This window comes from Eptatretus burgeri, chromosome 2 (assembly GCF_056783735.1).
Source record: "Eptatretus burgeri isolate ZD-2024b chromosome 2, Ebu_testis_v1, whole genome shotgun sequence".
NCBI lineage: Eukaryota > Metazoa > Chordata > Myxini > Myxiniformes > Myxinidae > Eptatretus > Eptatretus burgeri.
Window position 1 is genome coordinate 73067355 of NC_140962.1, and position 26504 is coordinate 73093858.

Here is a 26504-nt window from a genome sequence, read left to right on the forward strand (position 1 = left end):
TCCTGGTTTTATTTTTTTTTTTAGTTTTTTTTTTTTTCTTCCTTCCTTCGGTATGATGGTGATTTTGACACTTCGATTTCTAGTGCGGTTATAATATAATATAATTAATAGGCTGCCGCTCAACGATTTAAATCATAACCGCACTGCACACTGAACACCGTCATACCGAAGAAAAAAAAACCGGGAGTCTGTAACACTGACGCTAACCATTACCTTGACGTGTTTCGACTTATGAGCACCTTACAAGTAATGTGTGTCAACGATCGCATATCGTGCGTACAACTTATTCCCATCGCATGCGGAGCGTGTGTCATACGGCAAGTACGTCGTAAAATTTTCAACACGTTTAAAAGTACAAGACATACTCCATTTACTACGACGTATGATAGCATACTTTAGTGATCTATTCACGCATACCAAACTTACCCATACCGTATTCGACGTGCGCCAGCGTTTTAGACGCATTTTTCAGAGGTCGGCATACGCTGGCAAGATTGCCAAGGTGTGACTGCGATGTTGACACTTCCATTTCTGCAGTGGTTATGATTTGAATTTTTGTGTGGCAGCCTTTCCATAACCTATGCCACGTCATCATCGGCGATGCGTGCAGCGCGCTATGCATAAGTTAGACTATCGTTGGGCATAGGTTGTGAAGGCCGACAACAGGTTCAGCATTCGTTGGTATAAGTTATCTATAACACAACGAAACGTTCTGTGTCCGTTACTAATACGTTATGCATAAGACCAAGTCGTTATGAATACGTCCGAATCTTAAAAAAAAAAAACATCAAAAGTTCAACGTAAGCCAGCGTTTTACATACATTTTAATACGTTGCCATTGCTGGCTAAAACGTCAAGGTGTGACTGGGCCTTAACCTGAGAAATTGCAGAACTGATCCAAGCAGCTGTTCCGACTTTGAAAACAATATAAAGCTTTCATTTGTCCATTTCGCCCATTCTTTGATACCCATTCCTCTCCTCAGGAGTTGTATGGTGGTGGAGGGTGGTTGGGAGGAGGATAGCGTGAAGGAGAGGGGAAGACAGCGTCAGGGTAATGGAAGGAAGCATTAGAGGTTGGTAGGCAGCATTCCAGGGCTTGATTGTGGCGATTAAAACGTGCCTAAACAGCAACGTTTTGTTTTTAACTGCTGTGTTCGATATAAAACTGGGCAGGAGCATTTTAAAATTAAACCCATGCTATCTACCTGGCAAAGGCCTGCCTGCATGCAAGCCCCCACGCCATACGTGTTCCTCCAACCTCCTCACGTGCAGGCACGCGCACACACCTTGGAGAGTCGCTTGTCCCACGTCTGTTTGTGCTGTCTTCGTTGTACTTCATTTTCAGCAACTGTCAACTATTAATATATTGCAGCAACTATTAGTGTGTTTACATGAATTTTTGTCATGAAAGCAGATCGAACAAAATGGTAAAAAGAAAACTGCGTACGTAATTGCCGAAAAAGAAGAAGAAAAAAATAAAGGACCCCTGCGGACTGTATCCCCATTGCTTGCAAAAGCAGGTTATGGAACACGGTGTTGCGCCCAATGAAGTCACACTTTCTCTACATTCCTTCATCTTTTCTTCACTAAATAAAGTCGTCTGAACAGTCGAAAAATATTAAACTCAACACCTTGCTAACAAAAAATGCACTTGTTAATAAATTTCGCTAATTTGTTGAAAGTTTCAGATTTCACTCCAGATTTTGACACTTATTTAGTCCACGAGATGTGATTCTCCAATCCGATGTAATATTTCGATAATATAATTAATTAGTCCATGACAGTTGCTCGTGTTTGACCCCTGGGAGGTGAATTGGGGCTGACCAAAGATAAACCTTTCATGGAGGTAAGCCGTTAATTATTTTTATTTCGAAAAGGGGTGTTTAAATTAACCCAAACACCCAATTTTCATTCATGCACTTCCTTCGTATGCAGGCAAAGTTTGGGGTCCCTCGGTTTAATGGTTTTTGGAGTTATGGAGGAGACACACTGACTGACACACACACACATACACACACACACACACACACACACACACACACACACACACACACACACACATACACATACACATACACATACACACACACACACACATTTATTAGTGTAGATTATTATGAGTTTACATTTATTAATTCAAATGGGGAATTTATTTCTTCAAATGATTCATTTATTTATTCAAATGGTGAATTGCTATGGCTCGGTGTTGATCATATGAGATGTAAATGTGTTCTTTCTTTTCCTTCTTCCAAGTTGAATGAGAAGATGCTCAAATCCATCATGATGAACACAACATCCAGCGATATTGTGGAGCAGTAAGTGTTGCACAAGTATCGTTTCCATTTCTTATATTTTGTTCGGAAAATGCTGATTTTCATACATGTATTGTCATGGCCCAGGCGATTAACACCGACTGGGCCGGATCGATTAACACCGAACAGCCGAGTTCCTTCGAGATTATAGTGCACGTGGGATGGGAGGCGGCGAAGCACTTACCAGAGGCATTCACCAGGACGGTATCATAATGGTTTATACTTGAACCCCCAACGAATAGACAGGCACATGCAATCTTTAATAAATAGTGGCTTAATGGGCATAAATCAAATATTCATAATGGAATTCAATCAAACTTGATAGTAAAACGTAAGGTAAATTAAAGCTAATTTTGAGAAGTCTCCACACAAACTTTAATACAGACAAGAGGAAAGACAAAATAAAAAAAATTCCTCCTATATTCTGGCACTTAGCTTCGGGTCCAGAAGTGATCTTTTAGAGCTTGGTGATCGAATCGCAGAGTCCTACGTGTGAAACTGCACCAGAAATGGCGCCGAGCCGCTCTCTGGATGGGAAATGTACGTGAGGTATTCGTGTGGCGATATTCAACGCCCGGGCTCAGAAACCACCACGCAGCTTCTTTTCACGAACGAATATGCCGACCGTTCCTCTCTGGTACCAGGTCCGTTCACTACGATCGTCCTCCTTCCTCCTCGACCATACGACAAGAAGATTTCTGAGGCCCCTTGATCAGGCCATGAGGCATGCTCTTCTTCCTTCTTCAGAAAACGTACACACTTCACGGCTCAGCTGAACAGTCAATGGTACCATCTTGCTCCAGTAGCCTGGCAAATTCACGCAGCACAAACATTGAGAACCGTGCAGCCTTCTTTGTCGTGTCCGGGAGAAGCAACCGCAATGTTCTTCTCTTCCAAGCGCAATCTGCTCACTCCTTCTCTCCCGAACCTTCTGACATCCACCGACCAATCATAAGCCTCGGGGCGTGGCTTGTTGACACAAAGCCGGGAAGGCGGGATGAAACGGATGCCCCTTGATTCCTGTTTATCGCCAGTCTTGTAAATGCAAAAACATAAGAAAAGGTCACAGGCGGCGATCACCCACTGGGAGAAATTATTCTGAAACACGACCTAATTAACACAGCATCACCCGCCATATGGTGACATGTAATAACTTAAGCTGACAGTTTTCACGACTTAAATTACATCGACATGTCTCCTGCTCATCCACGGACCATGCTACTCCATACAATTCTACCTTTGCTCTAAAATTCCTCCTCCTACCCCACAACCATAACAATATACACATATATACGTGAGTATTGTTTTTCACTTTCCTCATGATAACTCCATTAAGTAAATAAGTATTGTATTATTTGGCTATTATAAGTGTGAGATGATCAGAAGGTGGTATTTTATTTTGTAGTTTGTATATATATATATATATATATATATATATATATATATATATATATATATATATATATATATATATATATATATATATATATATCTTCTTCTTTCAGCTGCTCCCATTAGGGGTCGCCACAGCGGATCATCCGTCTCCATTTCGCTCTATCCTCCACATCTTCCATTGACACTCCAACCACCCGCATGTCCGCCCTCACCGCATCCATGAACCTCTTCTTTGGCCTTCCTCTTCTCCTCCTACCTGGCGGCTCAATCCTCAGGATCCTTCTCCCGATATACTCCACTTCCCTCCTGTGCACATGTCCAAACCATCTCAATCTCGCCTCTCTCACTTTGTCTCCAAATCGTCCTACCTGCGCTGTCCCTCTCATCTACTCATTCCTTATTCTGTCCATCCTCGTCACTCCCAACGAGAATCGCAACATCTTTAACTCTGCCACCTCCAGCTCCGCTTCCTGTCTTTTTGTCAGCGCCACCGCCTCCAAACCATACAACATAGCTGGTCTCACTACCGTCTTATATACTTTCCCCTTCACTCTTGCAGCTACCCTTCTGTCACAAATCACTCCTGCAACTCTTCTCCACCCACTCCATCCTGCCTGCACTCCCTTTTTCACTTCTCTACCACATTCTCCGTTATTTTGGACAGTTGATCCCAAGTATTTAAACCCATCCACCTTCCCCAACTCAACTCCTTGCAACCGCACCATACCACCACCCTCCCTCTCATTTACGCACATGTACTCAGTCTTACTCCTACTGACTATCATTCCCCTTCTCTCCAGTGCGTACCTCCACCTCTCGAGGCTTGCCTCAGCCTGCTCCCAACTCTCCCTACAGATCATGATGTCATCCGCGAACATCATAGTCCATGGAGACTCCAATCTGATCTCGTCCGTCAACCTGTCCATCACCATTGCAAACAGGAAAGGGCTCAGAGTCGATCCTTGGTGCAATCCCACTTTTACCTTTCCCTGTCCGTCATTCCTACCGCACACCTCACCACTGTCACACTGTCCTCATTCATATCCTGCACCATCCTCAAATACTTCTCCACCACTCCCGACTTCCTCATACAATGCCACAACTCCTCTCTTGGCACCCTATCATAAGCTTTCTCTAAATCCACAAACACACAATGCAACTCCTTCTGGCCTTCCCTATACTTCTCCATCAACATTCTCAAAGCAAACATCGCATCAGTGGTGCTCTTTCCTGGCATAAACCCATATTGCTGCTCACAAATCGTCACCTCTCTACTCAACCGAGCTTCCACTACTCTTTCCCACAACTTCATGGTGTGGCTTAACAACTTTATCCCTCTGTAATTTCCACAGCTCTGCACATCATCCTTGTTCTTGAAAATCGGAACCAGTACACTTAATCTCCACTCCTCCGGCATCCTCTCACTTTCCAAGATTTTATTAAACAATCTGGTTCAAAACCCCACTGCCATCTCTCCTCAGCACTTCCATGCCTCCACTGGTATGTCATCTGGGCCAACCGCCTTTCCACTTTTCATCCTCTTCATAGCAGTCCTCACTTCATCCTTACTGATCCACCCCACTTCCTGATTCACTATCTCCACCTCTTCCAACCTTCTCTCTCTCATTTTCTTCATTCATCAGCTCCTCAAAGTACTCCATCCACCTTCTCAACACACTCTCCTCGCTCGTCAACACATTCCCATTTGCGTCCTTTATCACCCTAATCTGCAGCAAATCCTTCCCAGCTCGGTCCCTCTGTCTTGCCAATCGGTATAAATCCTTTTCCCCTTCTTTTGTATCCAACTTCTCATACAGCTCGTCATATGCCTTTTTCTTAGCCTTTGCCGCCTCTCTCTTTGCCTTTCGCCGCCACTCCTTGTACTCCTGCCTACTTTCTTCATGTCTCTGACTATCCCACTTCTTTTTCGCCAACTCCTTCTTCCTTATACTTTCCTGTACTTCTTCATTCCACCACCAAGTCTGCTTATCTTCCTTCCTCTGTCCAGATGTCACACCAAGTACCTTCCTAACTATCTCCCTCACCACTTCTGCTGTAGTTGCCCAATCATCCCACCCATCTTTACCACCATCCAACACCTGTCTCGCCTCCTCCCTAAATTCCACGCAACAGTCTTCCTCCTTCAGCTTCCACCATCTGGTCCTTGGTTCAGCCCTCACTCTCTTCCTCAACCTCACCTCGAAAATCATCCTACAGACCACCAATCGATGCTGTCGAGCTGCACTCTCCCCTGCCACCACCTTACAGTCTCTAATCTCTTTCAGGTTGCATCTCCTGCTTAAGATGTAATCCACCTGTGTGCACTTTCCTCCACTCTTGTATGTCACCCTGTGTTCCTTCTTCTTCTTGAAATATGTATTTACCACTTCCATTTCCATTCTTTTTGCAAACTCTACCACCATTTGCCCTTCCACATTTCTCTTGTTGAGACCGTACCTACCCATCACCTCCTCATCCTCTTTATTCCCTTCCCCAACATGCCCATTGAAATCTGCTCCAATGACCACTCTTTCATCCTTGGATACCCTCTCCAGCACTTCATCTTACTCACTCCAGAAATCTTTATACTCATTCTCACACCCCATATGTGGGGCATATGCACTGATGACATTCATCATCACCCCTTCAATTTCCAACTTCACACTCATCACTCGGTCCGATACTCTCCTCACCTCCAATGCCCTTTTGACAGAATCCTCCTTCAGGATTACCCCGACACCATTTCGCCTCTCATCCACACCATGGTAGAACAGTTTGAAACCGCCTCCAATGCTCCTCGCCTTACTCCCCATCCACTTGGTCTCTTGTACACACAGTATGTCCACCTTTCTTCTCTCCATCATATCAGCCAACTCTCGCCCTTTGCCAGTCATCGTCCCAACATTCAGAGTTCCAACTCTCACTGGCACACTTCGACCCTTCCCCCTCTCCCACTGCCTCTGGACCCACCTTCCCCGTCTCCATCTCCTCCTTCGCCCAGCAGTAGCACAATTTCCACCGGTACCCTGATTACCAACGGTACCGGTGGCGGTCGTTGGTAACCCGGGCCTCGACCGATCTGGTATGGAAATTCGTTTTGTTGTATTTTAAATAAAATACAATATTTATCCGTTTTATTCTTTGTGTTCACTCTTATATGAGCCTTGAAATTGTGTGTGTGTATATATATATATATATATATATATATATATATATATATATATATATATATATATATATATATATATATTGTTACGGAAATGTCCCTTATTGGAGGACTAAATATAGGATTAGCTCAGATCCCCCATTAAATGCATGTATAGCTTGGTTGTGTGGTAAAATGGATGTTACATGTTTGTTGGGAGGTGTAAGAGGCTGTTTTGTTGTCTGAGCGGTGGTGGTGGAACGAGAACTCCCTCTTCTTCTTCCCCTCTACGGACGATAGGCCCCTCCCAGTCGGCTGGGAGGGTGTGACCAAGGGGAGGAGGTGGAGCTCAGGGGACTCGTGTGTCGAGAGAGAAAACGAAGACCTCAGGTTCAGGTTCAGTTTGGCAGTTTGGAAACTGCAGGCGGTTGAGAGGATGCTCGTGTAACGGGAGAGCAAATGAAGCCCTCGTGAACAACTTCAGTTTGGCAGTTTGGAAAACTGCACTCGGTTGAGAGGATGCTCGTGTTTTCAGAGCGAGCGAACGTAAGAGAGGCTGCCTGCACGTTGAATCGGCGACCGACTCTAAGGAAAGAAAAGGTGATTCGACAGAGAGAGAAACTGAGAGGATGGAGTTGGGAAGTCGGGCTTCGAGGCGGGAAGGTTGGAGAGGAGACGGTGGAGCCTCTGACGGTCCCTGCTCACACCAATGGCTCGACACGTTTGCCGATCCGCTTGCCGAAGCCCGGCACCTCGATTTGGGCCTTGTCTGGTGAACGGGCCAGGCCTGGATTTGTATGCTGGACCGTGAGAGAGATCAGCTGAGGCCCGTCGTCGACATTAGCGCGGGGTCAGAGTGCGCGGAGACCGCGTGCGGTGTAAAGGGGGCAAAAGGAGGACGAGCCTCATTTCGCCACGCGGCGCGTTCGAGCTGGAGCTCGAATCCGTGGACATCCGCCTGTTGCGAGCGACATTCGTGCTTTTTACACTGTCCTCTCATCCATGAGACATCACCAAGTACTCTGTCTTGTCTTGCATGCATGCTGTCTGTTGGATTCGCTATACTGTATATGCTAGATCTCCCTTATTGTCGGGTTTTCCGTTTCTTTCTGTGTGTGTGTCTACAACGTGAGGCTCCACAGCACAAACCAGCGAACCGATTTCGATGAAACTTTGCCAATATGTGCAGCATTTGTTGGGAATGTGCATGTTTGAATTTCGTTGCCAAGCAACCACCCGTTGCTGTGCAGTGGCTGAAAAACTGCGTACAGTATTTTCAATACTTGTCCTTCAGTTTTGAATGTAGAGAAACGAAACTTCGGAATTAAACACTTCGAGATATTTAGAAAATTTTACTCGAGCCGATTTTTGATTGAGGTTTTATTTTTCAAATGGTAGTCCTTCAAAAATCGGGTGTCTTTTCACCGTCATTTTTTATGAGGGGCTTAGAAAAGTGGGCGGAGCTTATGGAAAGTGGATGTGGTTGATGGAAAGTGCGAGTGGCGTAGGAAAGTGGGCCTGGCGTAGGAAAAATATTGTGTGGCTCAGGAGGTGTGGTCAAACAAGAGCATTGAGAGAAGTTTATCGGATTTTCCGTGTGTGTGTGTGTGTGTGTGTGTGTGTGTGTGTGTGTGTGTGTGTGTGTGTGTGTGTGTGTGTGTGTGTGTGTGTGTGTGTGTGTGTGTGTCTGAAACACGAGGCTCCACAGCACAAACCAGCAAAGTGATTTTTTTTCAAATGGTAGTCCTTCAAGAATAGGGTGTCTATTTACCGTCATTTTTTATGAGGAGTGCCAGTTGGCAAAATACGCAGTAGGAAAAATCTTGCCAGGCAGAGGAACAATTATATGTGAACCAATACGTCTTGGCAATGAATCTTCGTCGGTGGATCAGTCAGAATGAAAAGCATCGTATCCAGCACTTCAATCCTAATGAATCCCTCGTCGCCTACCGGCTTGTCTGTCTGTCTTTGTCTACACGTTGTTTTAGGCATATTTCGGTAGTGACCCCCTCCCCGAAACCTGTAGACCATGGTTCCCTAGTTAAGAACGGGTTGAGGATTGTTAATAAAAACATTGTCGTGAATTTTGCTTGTGTTTTGATCCCCGATGTTCCCCAATAAATCTGGTTAATTTGTATGGAGTTGCCGCTATGGATTAATTTGTGTAGCGTCAAGGAACGATCCGTTCGATTGGCATATAAACCAAAATGGTTACAGACTGGCAGAAAACGCTCGGCATCTGACACAACCAGTCTGTAACCACGGGTTCTATTTCCCCAACTGGCAAGGTACAAGGATTACATTGGTATCGCGATTGAAGGCGCGTGACCCGAGGCCTGTGCTGTGCCGGCCGGCGTTATAGATCCCGGAGACCGCCGGAGTGGGTTGAGAATCCCTCCGTCGCTGAGTCCTTAACAAGATAATATATATATATATATATATATATATATATATATATATATATATATATACACAATTTTAAGGCTCATATAAGAGTGAACACAAAGAATGTATAACAAGGGGAGCAGGAGACAAGAGGGATGGGAGAGGGAAGCACAAAACAGTGGGGAACAGACACATGAGGAGATCTGTGGAAGGGAGAGGGATGGGGCGGGGTACATGAGGTAAACAAGATGGACACTACAGGGACTTTCGGGAAGGAAAGCAGGGAATATGAAGGATGTGGGTTTGGGGTGGATTAACAGGGATAGAAAAGATCATGGTTTTGATCATGGTTTTGGATTGGGGAAGATAGATGATTGTGAACAGCTGTTTTGAAGACCTGGCATGGAAGAGTGAGATTGAAGAGAGTGTGGAGGTTTGTTCCAAAGGAGGGTTAAAAACAGGAATGAAAGAGTGGAGGTGAGCAGTGATTCATGATTTTAGTAGTTTTACCAGAAAGAGGTTGCTGGCGGACCTTGAGCGCTCTGCGGAAATATTGGCAGGACATGTCTCGGACAGAGCGGGGTTGGGGAGCGAGGTCGGAGGAGACTGTTGAAGACAGAAAGACCACTGACCTGCCTGCGGTGAGAGAGTGCGACGCTCCAAAGATTCGTCCTCATAGCCGGAGATACCAAAGATTCCTAAATGCCTTGATTTCCACAGTGTGAAGCCGAGAAAGGTGAGAGGCAGGAGCATCAGTCCAGAGGAGAGAACAGTACTCCATCAGGTTCCGGATGAAAGCTTTGTACGTGGTCAGGTGTGCCAAGGAAGGACTTTGCATGATGGAAGATGCCCAATCAGCGACTGGCTTTGGAAGCCAGCTTGGAGATGTAAAGGAGTCCTGAATTTATTCTAGACTTTTCATCTCAACCTGCCTGTGCCTCCAACCAACCTGGAATGGGTTGGACATTTGAACATGTATTTCCATTTTGACTCCTGATAGCTGCTTTATATTTGCCATTACTTTAGCCTTTTGTTGCATTGGTGTACACTGGTTCAAGTAGGGATTGGGGGCAGAGCAAGAGAGAAGCCTTTTCAATAGGATGCACCGGTGACAGTTGGCAGTTGAGTTTGACACTTGGGCAGAGCTGCAGGTAAAGAGATTCTCAGAGATTGGGAGTTGAGCTTTGATTTTAGGAGATTGAGAGTTGAGCAATGATTCGAGAAGATTGAGAGTTGAGCAATGATTCTAGGAGATTGGGAGTTGAACTATGATGTGAGAAGATTGGGAGTTGAGCTGTGATTCTAGGAGATTGGGAATTGAACTATGATGTGAGAAAATTGGGAGTTGAGCTGTGATTCTAGGAGATTGGGAATTGAGCTATGATTCAAGAAGATTGGGAGTTGAGCAATGATTCTGGGACATTGGGAGTTGAGCAATGATTCTTGGAGATTTGGAGTTGAGTTGAGCTAAAATTGAGCAATGGCGGAGAAAGGAGGATCAAGAGGAGATGAGTCGAGTCTCGCTTTGAGTTGGTTCATCTGGCACGAGCCACAGGAACAGTGAGTGGTATGTGCTTGATCCTGCAAAAGGCTCAGTGATCACTTTGGTTTGGCAACATTCCCATCACTCTTCAGGTATCTGCAGTTCAACCATGCTGCTTTATATACTGCTGATGCACTCAGGAATTTTCTACCTGTTTTCACTGAATCACTTGCTTCAATGTGTGTCAGCCATTTGTGCCCTCCAGGACATTTAACCTGTAACACCAGACGCAGCAGCCACCGTGGTACTTTGTGTGGCCTGATCGCCCTTAGGGTTATTGTGCTTGAGCCTGCCATGCTGCCTTGTTTTCTGCTGATGATTCCCCTCAGCCAAAGGATCATCATCCCGTGCAATGGTCCTGAAAGTAATTTTGGCTGATAACCGGCCATCTATCCTTCAACATGCTCTTTCCAGCTCTCACTCCCAATCTCAGCACTCTCCGCCCAAGCCTGAATTATTTTGTTTTTAATCCTCCATCCCAATTTGATTCTCTTTTCTCCTCCTTTGTTTTGTAGATCCCATAGTATAGTACATTGTGATTATCACTGATGATAAGTTCTTGTGACATTTAGTTTTTCTTATCAAAGAGTTTAATTATTTTTTTAAACTATTTTTATAATCAAGGCGGTATTTCAGGTTTGGTTCCACGTGGCAGTTGCGCTTTCAATTAAACCATTTTGGAAATTAGCAGGATGGGCCGATGCTTGACCTCAATTGTTGTTTATGCTCGAATTTAAAACAGATCTGCCTTCGGGTTGTTGCAAACTGCCACCTGGAAGTGTGTGACAGTATAGTGAGGCTGTAAATAACATCAATGTGCTATCTATATTTCCTCTTACCTTATGATTACATGATGGGATGGTAAGATAACTCCGTTAGTAGTGTGCTTCCCTCTCAGCGGTCTGATGCTAAATTTGATCCCCGATGAGGACGTACAGTATCCGGCAAAAGCTGATATTTTGATGCTCCACCAAAAGTCTTGTACGTTTAAGAGCAGCTTTAATCATCGGCCTTTACGTTGGTCTCTATTTTGTGTAGACAGATATTTAGACTCGTTGAAGAGATGAAACACAAAAGGAAGGCTGATTTTCTAACTACTGACAAGCACTGATAGTAAGAACTAAAGGTCATGCAGCTGGAAAGAATTATGTGGACGTGGAAGATAAATTATGTGAGGAGAAAAGCTGAGAAGTAAACAGGATTTGATGTTATTATTTTGGCTTCTGATGGCTTGATGGTGGTTGGATGAAGATCGTTACACGTTTCCTTATTTGAAATGCAATCTTAAATGACTGAAGGGAGGAGCAGGCCTGGATAGAAGCTGGAAGATGGAACCACAGATGGGAGGAAAGGAGTTCAGAGGGTGGTGGGGGTGTAGGGTTTGGGGGTGGTGGTGGTGGTGAAGGAATGGAGGTGAGGTCTCAACCTGGACCTACGTAGCATGTAATCGCTGTTCTTGAGACTCATTGTCGATCATGATAAACTTCCAGTTGTTATTATGTGTGGGTATATATAGTCGGTATAGTTTGCTATGTGCTCGCTTTACTCTGCTATGTGTAGTTCTTGGCAAACAATCAAAGCAAAAAAACAACAAACCACTCCATTCTCTCTGCATTCATTTTTAGCTTAAAGAAAAAAAAAAAAAGACTTATCAGGGCTGGAATTTAAACTGCTAATTATTGAAGAAGTGGAATTGGGAAATTAATTTCCTGTTGGAAAACCGGAGGGAAGGCTATAGTTTCACAAGCCCCATTGGTGGATGCATACTGTACCTGGTTTTGGTATTCGGCTTTGTTATGACGGTGTCGACTGTGGATCCATCTTTGGTGAATCGAGGAGCTGAAGTGCAACAAACACCAGAGACTAATTTTAAAAAGCTGACACAAGGTCTTCGAAGAAACGGACTGAGAAGAGAGCTATCTTTAAAAAGAGCACAATAGTGAGATTTGACTTGTATTGACTTAAGATGGTGACATAACCGTTTTGAACTTTTCAAAGAGACTGGAGACCACCTTCAATCGGATTCGATTTCCAAGCTGAAAATGCAAGTTGATTGTTGAGAATAGCTTTACTGCAGGAAACTGTTAACGGAGCGTTGGAATCTGGGAAAGACAGTTGTACGTCATGGGACGGAATGTACTGGTGTAAAAGAAACCAAGCGGTATCCATATAAGAAACGTTGGACTCGATGTTAAAAGAGTGGCAACCATACAGAACATGGCAGATGGCTCAATTGAACGGCCAAACTGTTGTGCTCGGGAAGTTTGAGTGTTTTTGGGAATTTTTTAACTCACCAGCGAAGAACCTATCCTTAGAGATGGGATAATTCCTCAAAATTATGGACTGGATAATTCCCCAAAAACTGCGGACGGGTAGAATTCACCCAGAACTGCGGACGGGTAGAATTTGCCCAGAACTGCGGACGGGTAGAATTCGCCCAGAACTGCGGACGGGTAGAATTCGCCCAGAACTGCGGACGGGTAGAATTCGCCCAGAACTGCGGACGGGTAGAATTCACCCAGAACTGCGGACGGGTAGAATTCACCCAGAACTGCGGACGGGTAGAATTCACCCAGAACTGCGGACGAGTAGAATTCACCCAGAACTGCGGACGGGTAGAATTCACCCAGAACTGCGGACGGGTAGAATTCACCCAGAACTGCGGACGGGTAGAATTCGCCCAGAACTGCGGACGGGTAGAATTCGCCCAGAACTGCGGACGGGTAAAAATCGCCCAGAACTGCGGACGGGTAGAAATCGCCCAGAACTGCGGACGGGTAGAATTCACCCAGAACTGCGGACGGGTAGAATTCACCCAGAACTGCGGACGGGTAGCATTCGCCCAGAATTGCGGACGGGTAGAATTCGCCCAGAACTGCGGACGGGTAGAAATCGCCCAGAACTGCGGACGGGTAGAAATCGCCCAGAACTGCGGACGGGTAGAATTCACCCAGAACTGCGGACGGGTAGAATTCACCCAGAACTGCGGACGGGTAGAATTCACCCAGAACTGCGGACGGGTAGCATTCGCCCAGAATTCCGGACGGGTAGAATTCAGCCAGAAGTTGCACCATTTTCATGAGTTGAGGTTAATGATCCCCTGCACTTCCAAAAATGTGTCATGAGATCTGATGAAAATCTCACCAGATTTTTCTGAGATCTCATACAAGTTTGTTTGTAAGTGCAGCCATTTGACATGATGATAGTTGAAGTCACAGAATAAGAGCAGAGCTGAAGATGAAAGGAGACAAGTTTCTTTATCAGTATAGAGGGATCAATATGGAGTGGCACATGGCAATCTTGGCTCATTTGGTTGGGAGAGGTGGGGGAGGGGTGGGGGAAATAGAGAGTATGTATAAACAAGAGGTTGTTTCATTGGAGAACAAATCGTTTTCGATCCTTCTTTGGCAGGGGAGGGTTCATCCAGGCTGATTGCAACAGTTCATAGTGGAGCCACAATGAGTGAAAATAGTAAAAGATTCTTTGTTGTACAAAGTGTTTTAATGTACATAGTTTCTGTTGTTTTATTTGGACCTTCCCTTGACTTACTCACTTCATTTCAATCCAAACAGGCAAATGCATTCTGAAACGATGGTAAATGGACTCTTCTGCATCAGAAACTCTTCATCTCAAAAAACGGTTGGTTACTTCTCATGTAACTTCAATCTACAACAGATCTCATGACAATATTTCATGCTCCTTCAACAAAAATTTATTTTGATTCATTGTCTCTTGACTTACAGCAAGTCCTTGTGGTGTGGGACGAAGAATATAACAAAGTGAGAAACTTCAAAATATTCCAACACGTGAGTTCAAAGTCATTGTGTGGGTGCTGCATCATGAAGCACGCCACTGATATGTAAACATGTTTCGATGAGTCTGAGGGTTTTGGAGTAGTGACTGAAACCCTAATCCTATCCAGGTTCCTCCTGATGACTCCATCTTTGCTCTTTACTTCTTCGGATTCTTGGTCTTCCATTTCATTATGTTTGTACCATATCCTGATACTGTATGGACTGTGCTTCCCTGCTGACGGACCTCTGGTAGCTTGTATATGTTGCTGCGTTTGAGCCTGAGAAGTAACTGATAAAATCTCTCTGCACGGGTTCTTCCCGACATCTTTTTCTTTGTTCCTTTCACATTTCTTTCTAAAAAAAAATTTCACAATTCTCTCTATTCATTCAAATTCTTGCTTTTTCTTCTCTTTTACTCTCTATTCCTCTCTCTCGTTATGTCTCTCTAAGAAGAAGTGAATTCTTGCAGAATTTTTTTCTGTAAGGCTCACTTGGCTGCACCTGGATGGGTTTGTGGGAAGTGGAGTAGCGGCTGAAACACGAATCCGATCCAGGTTCCTCCTGATGACTCCATGTCTTTACTTCTTCGGGTTCCTTCTTGGTCCTCCATTTCATCTGTTCAGGCTCTCCTAACAAACACCAGCACCAACGATATCTAGAAAATATAAAGAGATTTGAAATATGGAATGAAGCATTAATTTGCCTTGCTGATGTCTGGCCACAAGCTTAATGATTGTCTTATTTCTCATCAAAGCAACATTGGTACGACTGAGGCAATGCAGCTGTTTTTATTTGCGTGAAACATAAACATTGAACAATTCTGATGTTGATGTACATGTATCACATTTTAAAGGTGTTTGTATGTGTTTAGGGAAGTTCCCTTGCTTTGGATGAAAGTGGAACTTGGTTTCCTAATCTGCTGGAACTGTTGCAGTTCTACGAGAAGAATGTACTGCCTCTGCAGAAGAACCATCTGCATCTCACGCGGCCACTGATCATGCCGAGGTGACATTGCCTCGAGTATCCTATTGACTGTATCCAGAACTCATCCTCTCACAATGCCTACTCTGCCATGGCAATGGCAATCACTTGAGCATGAAACGTGTTATTTAAATACCTGCACTGTATTTACCTCTGCTAATGCAATACATTTATTTGTTTTGATTAAATGGCTGCAGCTGCACTTGCCCTTCACAATTGATCCCACCATCTGGAATGATAAAATGAAGGAATCATAAAGTAATCATGAAGCTTCCAAGTTGTAAGATGAAAGCTTATTGGTCTGGCTGGGATTATTGATTTTTTTTTTCTGCCACTTTTTTCACTCCTATTTATCAGAGACCATGACATCAATACATTTGAAACCTTCCAGTGATGTTCCAGGACATCATATCTTGTGCTTGCACATCAATGGACCAAATTTCGTTAAAAGGCTTGGTTAACATGATGGATTTTTGGGGGAGTTTTTGTTTTTCAAATTTACTTCAAAAATCTTCTCCACAACTGCTGAACCGTTTGATATGAAAAAAGTTCAGATGTATTCTTGAAAATAGTCCATGGATCCGACCGGGAGGCCCCATGATTGTGAAATCGAAGTTGTTGTATGAAAAATATATGTATATATATATATATATATATATATATATATATATATATATATATATATATATATATATATATACACACACACACACCTTTGTATAAAGTTGTCATTTTTCTATTGTTTGAGCTGTTCAGCAGCCATGTCATATTTTGTGGGTTTTAAAATCTTTCAAAGAAGATTTTCTTCACAACCACTGAACCCATTGATATGAAACTCCAGCTACATCATCAAATGGGTGAGCTCTTCCAGTATCTGTTAAATAAAAAAAACTGGCACAGGGACAATCACAATTGACTCTTTTTGAAAATCGGGAAGATGATGGATTTTCACGGCTAAAAGTGGTAGATATCAGTTATAAGATATAACGATTATGATTTGAACGCCTGTGAGCATATCCTGTGAATATTTTCTTCGCAACCAGTATGGTGTCCATGGAAACTGAGACACTAATCTCTTTTTTGACATGAAAAACAACTTATCTTTTTGTTTTATGGATAAGCCAGTTTCAAAAATGTTCATCTCAGAGATGTCCTGAAATTACTTCCTTAGCAACCAGAATGCTAAAGCCAATTTTAATGGGAGAAGCAGCATTAAAAAAAAATTCTGAAATATTTAAAGATCTTCTCCAGAGGCCAGTTTCATGAAACTTCATCGGATGCACTTTCATCTTAAGCCTTACCTTAAGGAATTGACTCGCGCTGTAATTTTTGCCAATTTCAAGAAAAGATAAATTTGAAGACGTCTCTTGGTTTCTTCTTTCAGTTTTAGGTGTTACTCCTTGGATGCCTTGATAGCTCAATGCTCACAAGCCTGGTTATTTATAATTTGTATTATTATTATCACCACTGTTGTTATTATTTTATCCTTATTGTTATGAAGTGGCAGCTCACATTCTGCTGGACTGTTTTTTTATTGTAAAAGTTAAAGAATAAATTTTATTTTGCATTTCATGCCTGGTGTTTCTGAAGGATGCTATTGCATGTCGTAACCAAGCTGTGTGAAGTTGAACGAGGACATGTCATTTCAGGTTCTGTTTTGGCAATCTCCTTTTCTCCCAGCAAGGGACGCTGCTGCAAATAATTATTGTTTAATCAATAGCTGCAAGATGATTTCATGCTTTCCTAAAACCACTTTGAACCTTTTTTTCATTACTCATTCATTCTCTGATTTTAAAAAAATCCTTTCACTTTGTCTCGATTTATGCCTTCTTAATTTTCTTCCTCAATTTTCTGATTCTATCTATATTTCTTCTCTTTGAATGAATGCTGATAAGACTTGAAAAGAAAGATAAATGTGTTTTGTTCTGCATATCATTCATAGTGCAGCAGCAGACCCCACTGAAAACGAGGGGTACCCCAACCCAAGGTAAAACAATTTGTCTTCATGGATTAAATCAAAGCCGAGGGTCTCCGGATATTGAATATGCATGATGACATTGCTGGAAACCTGTGCAAACTGAGAAATTCTCGTTTCCATAACAACCAACACATCAACAGCCATGCCAGTGATGTTAATGAACCCAACACTCCCCCCTTGGACATAGAATCTAAAAACACTGTAATAACTATCATGGGAAATTGTCGTATATGGTACTCTGTTGCGGTGGTTTCCTACGTAACTAGTGTATATCTACTTAATGCCATATACACATTGTTTCGATCCTTGTTTTGGTACAGTCGGATATAATATTCTTTGAAGAAATATCAAGATAAGAGGAAAATAAAACATATGATTGGGTTTAGGTGTGTGGTTGCTGGGATATTTTGTTGTATTTATATGTGTTGCAATGGAAACCATTGTGGACAACACATCGGAAGTTCAGAAATTTGTGCCACAATATATTGTGTAACATTATGCCAAGTTTCAAAATTCTATATCCATTGGGGGAGAAGGGGGGTGCGAGGCTCGTTAACATTGGCATAGCTGTCACTATGTAGATTGCTATGGAAATGTGAAATTCTCAGCTCACACAGGCTTCTGGCAATGTCATCATGCAGATTCTATGTCCTGAAACCTGAGGCTTTCATTTTATCCATTAGGACAAATGTTTTACCTTGGGTTTGGGTAACTCCAAAATTACAGCACTTTTGGGCCTTCTGCTGCTGCACTATCAACTACCTTTCAAATGGCTGGAAGCTTCTGAAACTGTGGATGTTGAGGTCTACATTCCAGGCTCTGTTTTCATTTATTTCTATAAGCTTCCATCGGGGAATAAAGGAATGTCTGATATGTACAATTGAATAAAAAAAAAAGCTGTAGTTAAAATTAAGTATGTCTTTCTCCACACACTGCCCCAACTAAGTGAGTTGGAGCATCTTTTCGATCAAAATCAAAACTCGAGCATTTTTTATCTGAAGCAAGTGACAGCTTCTACAGTTTACAAAACCAAAGAGGAAAAAAAAAAAAAATCAGGTTCGACAAAAATCACAAACATGCCATTTTTCCCCATTCTGTGTTTATCGACCCCCAATCAACAGACTGCACTGTTCGGTAACATTTTACGTATGCACAGCCTCCTGCAATTGCAGATCCATGTGATTGACATGAATGACATCATGGTCTGTCTCATTCAAAATTTATTTCTCATCCAGAAGTACCACTTCACAAAAACAACATTTATTATTTGTTTATACTGGTAAGATAAAAAAGAAAAACAATTCAGGTTGGACTTGTTGCCTTTTTACCCTCTTTCATCCCTCTCTTCCATGAGCCTTGATATATAGAAACTCTTCGACATTGCGACATCACCAGATATGCCTCCACCCACATTTTTACATCATGATACATACTTGTACCAAGTTTGATTTATATCCCTGAACCCAGATTCAAAATATTTACTAATTCTGGCTGCCAGACCATGCATCCAACCAGGTTGAAATTTAAAACAAATATTCCCCATGATGACTAGATCACAATTTTGACCCCATGTCGATTAATGAAGCGGTTAAAGAGAAATACTTTTTAAAAGATTTTCGTTCAATCCAATATGGCTGCCAGACCATGTGACCTATAAATTATTCGTAAACGCTCTGGTATCTGCAAGGCTTGGGGAACATGTGGGTTTAGTTTCCCCTCGATCTGTCAAGCTGTTCTGGAGAAGATGATTTTTAAAAGTTTGAGTGTAAATCCAATATGACTGCCAAACCATGTGACATATGGCATCATATTTGGAGAAGTTTTGTTCCTCATTGATGGGCAATCATACCTGTAAAGTTTCATCTCGATCTGGTCGGCCATTTCGGAGAAGATTTTTACGTTAAAAACAATATGGCTGCCAAATCACTTGACCAAGGACATCATCAATTCTCCTACAATTTAGCCCAAGAGGACCCTCAACAATTTTCATATTGATCGGATAAAGCGTTTGACATATGGAATTATGGCATCATAACAAAGCCACCTATGACATCATTAAAAAAAAAATCGCACTTCTTTCCCATGGGGAGTACTTCATATGTGCCAAGTTTCAATTTTTTACTTGGTGCGGTTTCAGAAATACAGAAGTCCAAATTGTTTCCTTTTTTTTTCAACATGGCTGCCACATCCCGTGACTTATGACGTTAAATTTCGCCTCGATCCTCAATTATCAGTGAAACATTCTGCATGAGTAGTCGCTCCTTTGGTGAAAAGTTTGTCTAAATCTGACATGCATTTGTGGAGGAAAAACACCAAAGTTCTTTGCAGACAAACAAGAAAAATTACCCCGGTCTGGGGGTGATGGTCATCTCGATAATACCACAAGTTCTCAATGTTCAGTTATGACCGAAGACGACTGTGCAGCTCGAACTGCGCAGTTTGGTTAAAGACGACTCGGCATTTTGGCGCGCGCGCACGAAATTATATTTTGAAAATAAATGCCGACGTTTACATTTCAGATTTTGAAACTTTTGCACCTTCGGCGGAAAATGTATAAATATACAAGGTCAGCTGCTATGCAATGACACCATTCACTAACTTTTACCATGCCCAGTAGAGAATATATAGCCTCCTGAAGGTAGGGCACTTTTTGCAAACTTTGAAGTCACGTGACGCGAAAACGAAAGCGAAATTCGAAAATCCGTCCAACCAAATTTAGATCTTGTCCCATAGATGATTGTCACAACAAAAGCACGACAAGAAGTTATTTTTTAATTTTTTTTCATTTCATAATTCTCTGTATTCATTCAAATTATTGCTTTTTCTTCTTTTTCACTCTCTACTTCTCTCATTCATTGTATATCTCTCCAAGGAGAAGTAAATTCTTGCAGAAATTTTTTTCTGTCGGGCTCACTTGGCTGCACCTGGATGGGTTTGAGGATTGTGGAGTAGCGGCTGAAACCCGAATCCTATTCAGGTTCCTCCCGATGACTCCATCTTTGCTCTTTACTTCTTCAGGTTCCTTCTTGGTCTTCCGTTTCATTGTGTGTATGCAAGTTCAATAGGGTGCCATGTGCAGAGGCCTGGGAGGAGAACAGTGCAAAACTCCACTAGCAATGGCACGGATGACGACGATGACAATGACGATGATGAATGACCACTTGATTACCTCTTGCACTTTTCGTATTGGATCGTTCATGTTCACACAGGAGCTAACAGTATAATTTCAAGTGCTGATTGATTTAGTTTACAATGTATTCTGAAAGTTCCGGTTGTGGGATCACACCATGAGTCGACGCATGCTAAATGTATCGTCGTATATTAAATGTGTTAAAACTTCATAAGTATGGTTATTTTGATGACATTTCCTGTATGAGCCCAGATACAACAGCTGACTTGGTTTCTCACGCATGATCTCAGCATCAAGTGAAAAGATATGGTGGTGCATGAGCAATGATGATTTAAAATCTTAAGTTCACTCTTTTTATGATATTTTGGGGGTTGGAGAAAGGAAACGCCTATATATTTCTTTAAACGCCATAAAATTCAACACTATTTGCTTTCCTGAAAATTGGATATAGAGGATGTAGTTAGCAGCTCTGATAGCATCGTTAAACTTGTGGTTCATCCATGCCCATCACTGTCAAATTATGTAATAATAAAATTAATAGGGGCAATACCCCTGGGCGCTCACCTGGTAGAATGATGATACTGAGGAGGAAGTCAACGTGGGATGGAATCAGCTGAATGTACCCTTGAACCGATGTTGTAGTAAATACCTATTTTGGGGGGCAACACCCCCCCTCGTAAATCCCCTTGGACCCCGATTTTTTTTTTTTATGCCCTGAGCAAACGTTGGTACGTACCGGGTGATGAAGGTTGTGGTCAGGTTCAGGTTTCATCGGACTTGTGTGTGTGTTTTCTGAGAAGAAAGCAAATCCCTCCCCCAGTAGACACTCTTAGAAAAGACTCCAATATTTTTAAATGCCGTGAACAAACTTTGGTACATCACGGGTGATGAAGGTTGGTGTCGAGTTTCGTTGGAATTGCTTTTGTAGTTTCTAATAAGAAAACAAATACCTATCCTGGGGGGCAACCCCCCCTCCCCCTACACCTCCTCAGAGCCCGATTTATTTATTTATTTATTTTTTAATGCCCTGAACAAACTTTGGTACACACCGGGTGATGAGGGTTGTGGTCAAGCTTCATTGAAATCGTACGTGTGGTTTCAGAGAGTAAATTGCAAGTGTTTGTGAATGGATGGACGGACGGACGGACGATGTGCCATCCCATAAGCTCCCCGGAATGATGTCCCAGGTGAGCTAATAAACAAAACGGAGGTGTTTTAAATGTAATTTTGTGTTTATTGTTCATGTTACATACATTCATATATTAAATAACTACTATCATAGCAACTTGCTAATACAATTAGTAATGACTGGTAATGAATCTGACCGATGCGAGTTGACAAGAACAAAAAAATTGTGATTTTTAAAGATTTTCACCTTGGCCGCCAACACCCCGAATTAAATGTAAAATTTGCTCTAAAATGTAACTGTTACCACAATTGAACTGTACATCAAGGCGAGAAATGTTCCAGATGCATCCCTCAAGTGGCCTGAAGTGACAAACCAACTATATCGTGCGTGTTCGACGAAACCCATCATCTCGGCCTGTTTTAAAAATTTCCTCTTCGTCCACAAGCTTTTTCTCATCCCTATTCACGAGTCACTCAACACGTCAATATTTAGTACTGACTTTTGTTCGACATGACCAAGACTATTGAGCGAAGTGGATTTCATTTGTTTGGCTAAACAACCACGACGACAATGAAGGAGTCTCCTCTTCTGCTTGCTCTCTCGGACGCCATTTTAAAGCCGCTGCGACTCAACGCCAAGAAATCCTTTCTTCTTCACCGACCGCTGGAGAGACGACGAAGGAATTATATCATCAGCCGGACTTCATTTGCAACAGGTCATTGTGTTGTAAATGTGAGTGAGATTTCTTTTGTTCCGCTTCAAGCACCATCCATCATAACCAGCACATTGAAAGGAATAATCACCACTGACCTATACCTATAGCTATACCCACTATCGCCTTCACAAGGCCCGTGTGAGGCTTTTCGGCTCCAACCTTTCGATAGATGATCGTCCTTCTAGCGGTCGCTTTGGTTGTTTTATACTGAATGGAAAACTTTACAGGGATGGCCTGGCAATTTTGAAACAACACAACACCAACGACAATATTTATCTCCTCAACTGCAGACCTATCGGCTTACTTCCAATCATCAGTAACGTCATGGAACCCATTATCGCAATTTTTATGAAACCCTTCCTTTTCTCCAACAACCTCGTCTCAAATCACCAATTTGGTTTCAGACCAGGTCACTCCACCTTGGACGTGCTACTACTCATCCAACAATGGACGGAGACCTTCAATGTCAGACATGACATCAAGGTCGTCTCTCTGGACATATCTCAAGCTTTCGATGCAGTCTGGCATCCCGACATGCTCTCCAAACTCTCTGCCTATGCGATTCAAGGCAAACGCCACTCCTCAATTCCTGACTTTCTCCACTCTCGTAGCCAACGTGTTGCACATTCTCAACGGAATCCTTTCATCTCCTCTCCCTTTCAAGGCTGGAGTACCTCAAGGCAGTGTTCTGGGCCCAATCCAATTCATGATCTTAATCAATGATCCTCTGACACTCTGGAAAATCCTCTTCATCGATTTGCTGATGACACCACTCCCTGCCGTGACATCCCACATCTTTCAAACAAGCAGGCTGCAACCACTTCCCTCTCTTCAGACCTTGACAAAATCACAAGATGGTCAAACACTTGGAATATGTCTTTCAATCCTGACAAATCACACACTCTCAACAATCCTCTTGAGGAATTTCAGTCATTTAAACTTCTGGGTCTCACTGTCAGCCACGATCTTACCTGGGCAAACCACATTTCAAAGTTTGCCTCCTACGGCCAGTCACCAACTGGGCATCCTTCATCGTACATGGCTGTTCCTTGGCACACCTGAGCTCCTATCCACCTACAAGGCCTTCATCTGCAGCTTGATAGAGTACTGCTCTCCCTTCTGGGCTGTCTCCCCTGCCTTACGTGTTGCTTAGCTTGCCGTTGTGGAAACCAAGGTTTTCAAGATCACTGTAATCTCCCATGATGAAGCTGAGATCATTTCATCATTGCAGACAGGTTAGTGGTCTCTGTCTTCAACCACCTCCTTTGTGGCCTTGAACCTTCTTCTCTCTCCATGCTTTGTCCCCCCCCTCCCCCAAAGGTCTCTGCACAACTCACACGATCAACCATCAACCCTTTTTGGTAAAAATATCTATATCCAGGATCGTTGCTCACCTCCACTCATTTGTTCCTCTTTTCCCCCACCTGTGGAACCAACTTCGACATTCTCTTCAATCAGATTCTTCCCTCCAAGTCTTCAAGACTGGTGTTCACCACCATCTCAGATCATCCTCACTCAAAAACCATGATCTTTTCTACCCTCGTTAACCCCACTAAAATCCCTTCCAATTCTCCAGTTTTCCCTCCTTGGAGTTTCCTTCTGTATCCATCTTGTACACACCATGCTTGCGTGTTTTGCGTCCTGTCTTTGTCTGTTACGTCCTGAGCCATTCAGTGTGTGAGCTCTTTCACGAGCCTCGACTATGTATACACAAAGAACACCAACGCATGTAAACTGTAAACTTTGCTGTAAACATGCCGTGACGTCATTAAGTCTGGGTAATTACCTTCGCCGCAGCGAAGGTGGACGCACCGACTGGAGGTTGTGTTTTCACACCTGGTTGGCTGGCTGTGGACAGAATATGTCAAAACGTTATGGACGGATTCGGACGAAACGTGGTGGACAGGTTGGTTGTGTGACGAGGACAAATTGATTCGATTTTGGTGAAGATCCGAATCCTGATGCGCATACAGGAATTATTTAATTTTTTGAAATGATTCTCCACCGTTGAGATCAGATAGGGCCAAGAACGGTGTATCGTGGGATATTTCAAAACGTTGTAGACGAATTATGACAAAACTTGGTGGATTAGTTGGTCAGGCTACAAGAACAAGCCGATTCGATTTTGGTTGCGGTCCGAATCCAGATCCGACCTATCGGTGGGATACAAAACACAAACTGTTCAGCCTGGTGGAGGTTTGCGCTCCACCGAGTGCCGCTCTAGTTAAGTCGTGTGATGTCATTTTCCCGTTCACTGTTCTATTCTGTGTAACTACAATTCAGGAAAATTCCCACATCTGTGAAATGATGCAGGACGCGACCTTTGTGTACCCTTGCTGTAAATTGACCTTTTTTTTTTTAGGCATTTATTATTTATTTTTGATGGACCCTACTCTTTACAAGGCGTTGGAGCCGCTGAAGCACTTTCGTTGCAATGGTTATACCGGGTGGGTTTCCATTGCCTTCCCAGCGTTGATTGTCGGTGTTCTATCCTCGGAAGGAACCTCTATCGAATCGTGCGACTGTGAACCAATGACCCCCCTCCCCCCAGACTGAGAGCGGAGGCTCCAACCCTTACGCCAGTGAGTATGGTGAGGACATTCAAAATTACCTGTGATATTTGTAATGATTGTTTATTCACCTGTATAATGTGCACCTACGTGGTCTTGCAAAATTCGAATATGGCATGAAGACTCACTGCATGAAACGATTCATCCTGTATTGCTGGTGCTGAACCTTTGATTGTAGAAAAACAAGAAATGGTTGTACCTGACATAACCTTCATACCTTTATTGGCTTTTATCGTGTTGACACCATATTCTGGAACCAGCAGTGGTGAACGTCCTCCCAACGGAAAACGACTAGGTTAACTCGAAGAAAACCTATTGCACGCCGACGATGTCATGGAACATCCACATTGACTTCACCTTTCTTCTTCCACTAAAGTTTCAGTCGTGATGCAACCCACCAGTGACTTGCGTGTTGTCGGACGATGTGCAAGATCTCAACCTGTCAACAGCTTATCAGTGAGTGCGACATTCCTTTGACCGTTTTGACATCCTTGAATGTGGCTTGTTTTGCACATCTACGCAACACTTGTTGGTTATAAACTTGTGAGTATCTGCGTGGCCAATGCACAATGCCCCTTTTTGTGTTGTGGGCCGAGGTGATGTCCTGTGCAAATACCTTCATCGATGCAACATGATGAAAACCGAGGCAGGACAACAGCAGATAATTGTTGCTCAACGCTGTTGCGATTTCGTCAGCGTTCTGACGTTCTTGATTCTATTAAAAGAACATGGCCGTGCATCACTTTTAGTTATGGTTTATATTGGGATACGGGACAACTGAAGGATAGGGGGAGGTTTTTACAATGAGTGCCCCCAATTTTTAATGGTAACAACAGAGTTTCTTCGACTGGTAGCAGTACAATATTGTTACTGGCCGGGCGTCAGCCGCCAACCGACCGCTCTGAACGGAGCCGCAAGTCGAGTCGGCCCGACCGATCGCCCGGAATATAGATCGCCGCCCGGATAACTCCGAGCGACGGGTCCTTGTACAAGAACCGAAATACGCCAATCGGCAGATCACGTGGGGTAGGGTTGATTGCCAATCTTCAATATACCTAAATACCCACGTGATCCATCTACCGGGGTATTCCACCGTCGACGGAACTCGTACGGAACAAACCGCCGAGGCGAGCTTGTCCGTGCGCGATTCCGAGCGGCGTAATCGCCGAGAACCGTCGGTCCAAATGTCCCCCTGTTACGGCAAACCAACGGCTTTCTAACTCCCAACACACGAAATGTTCAGTCAATGAGGGAATGGACGCAACGAGCAGGTTTACATTCACACAAGGACATTTATTATAATAAAACACGGATGCAATTAAACAAGGCAAAACACGGATGCAATTATACAAGCAACAAAAGCACGACAAAAGAACTACAACCGTCTACTTATTATGTACAGTCATTTACACTTAACAGCAGTTCCT

At 43.2% G+C, this 26504-nt stretch overlaps 2 protein-coding genes across 8 annotated transcripts in view; both read left to right on the top strand.

Moving 5' to 3' along the window:
* The window catches only part of LOC147032319 (SH3 domain-binding protein 2-like), a 126398-nt gene extending 109276 nt beyond the window's left edge, over positions 1–17122 (top strand). For all 5 annotated transcript variants that reach the window (XM_085869821.1, XM_085869818.1, XM_085869823.1 and 2 more), the window contains exons 12-15: positions 2254–2315; positions 14353–14419; positions 14524–14586; positions 15446–17122. In XM_085869821.1, the coding sequence (XP_085725947.1) occupies positions 2254–2315; positions 14353–14419; positions 14524–14586; positions 15446–15583 (330 nt within the window). In that variant the 3' untranslated portion in view covers positions 15584–17122. The remainder of the gene's footprint in view (positions 1–2253; positions 2316–14352; positions 14420–14523; positions 14587–15445) is intronic.
* Positions 17123–23579: 6457 nt separating this feature from the next.
* The window catches only part of LOC147032320 (3 beta-hydroxysteroid dehydrogenase/Delta 5-->4-isomerase-like), a 70593-nt gene continuing 67668 nt past the window's right edge, over positions 23580–26504 (top strand). For 2 of the 3 annotated variants that reach the window (XM_085869826.1, XM_085869825.1), the window contains exon 1: positions 23580–25533. Coding sequence is in view for 1 of the 3 variants with exons in the window: in XM_085869828.1 (XP_085725954.1) it covers positions 25500–25533 (34 nt within the window). In the remaining 2 variants the exon portion in view is untranslated. The remainder of the gene's footprint in view (positions 25534–26504) is intronic. The other variant, XM_085869828.1, reaches the window with a different exon arrangement.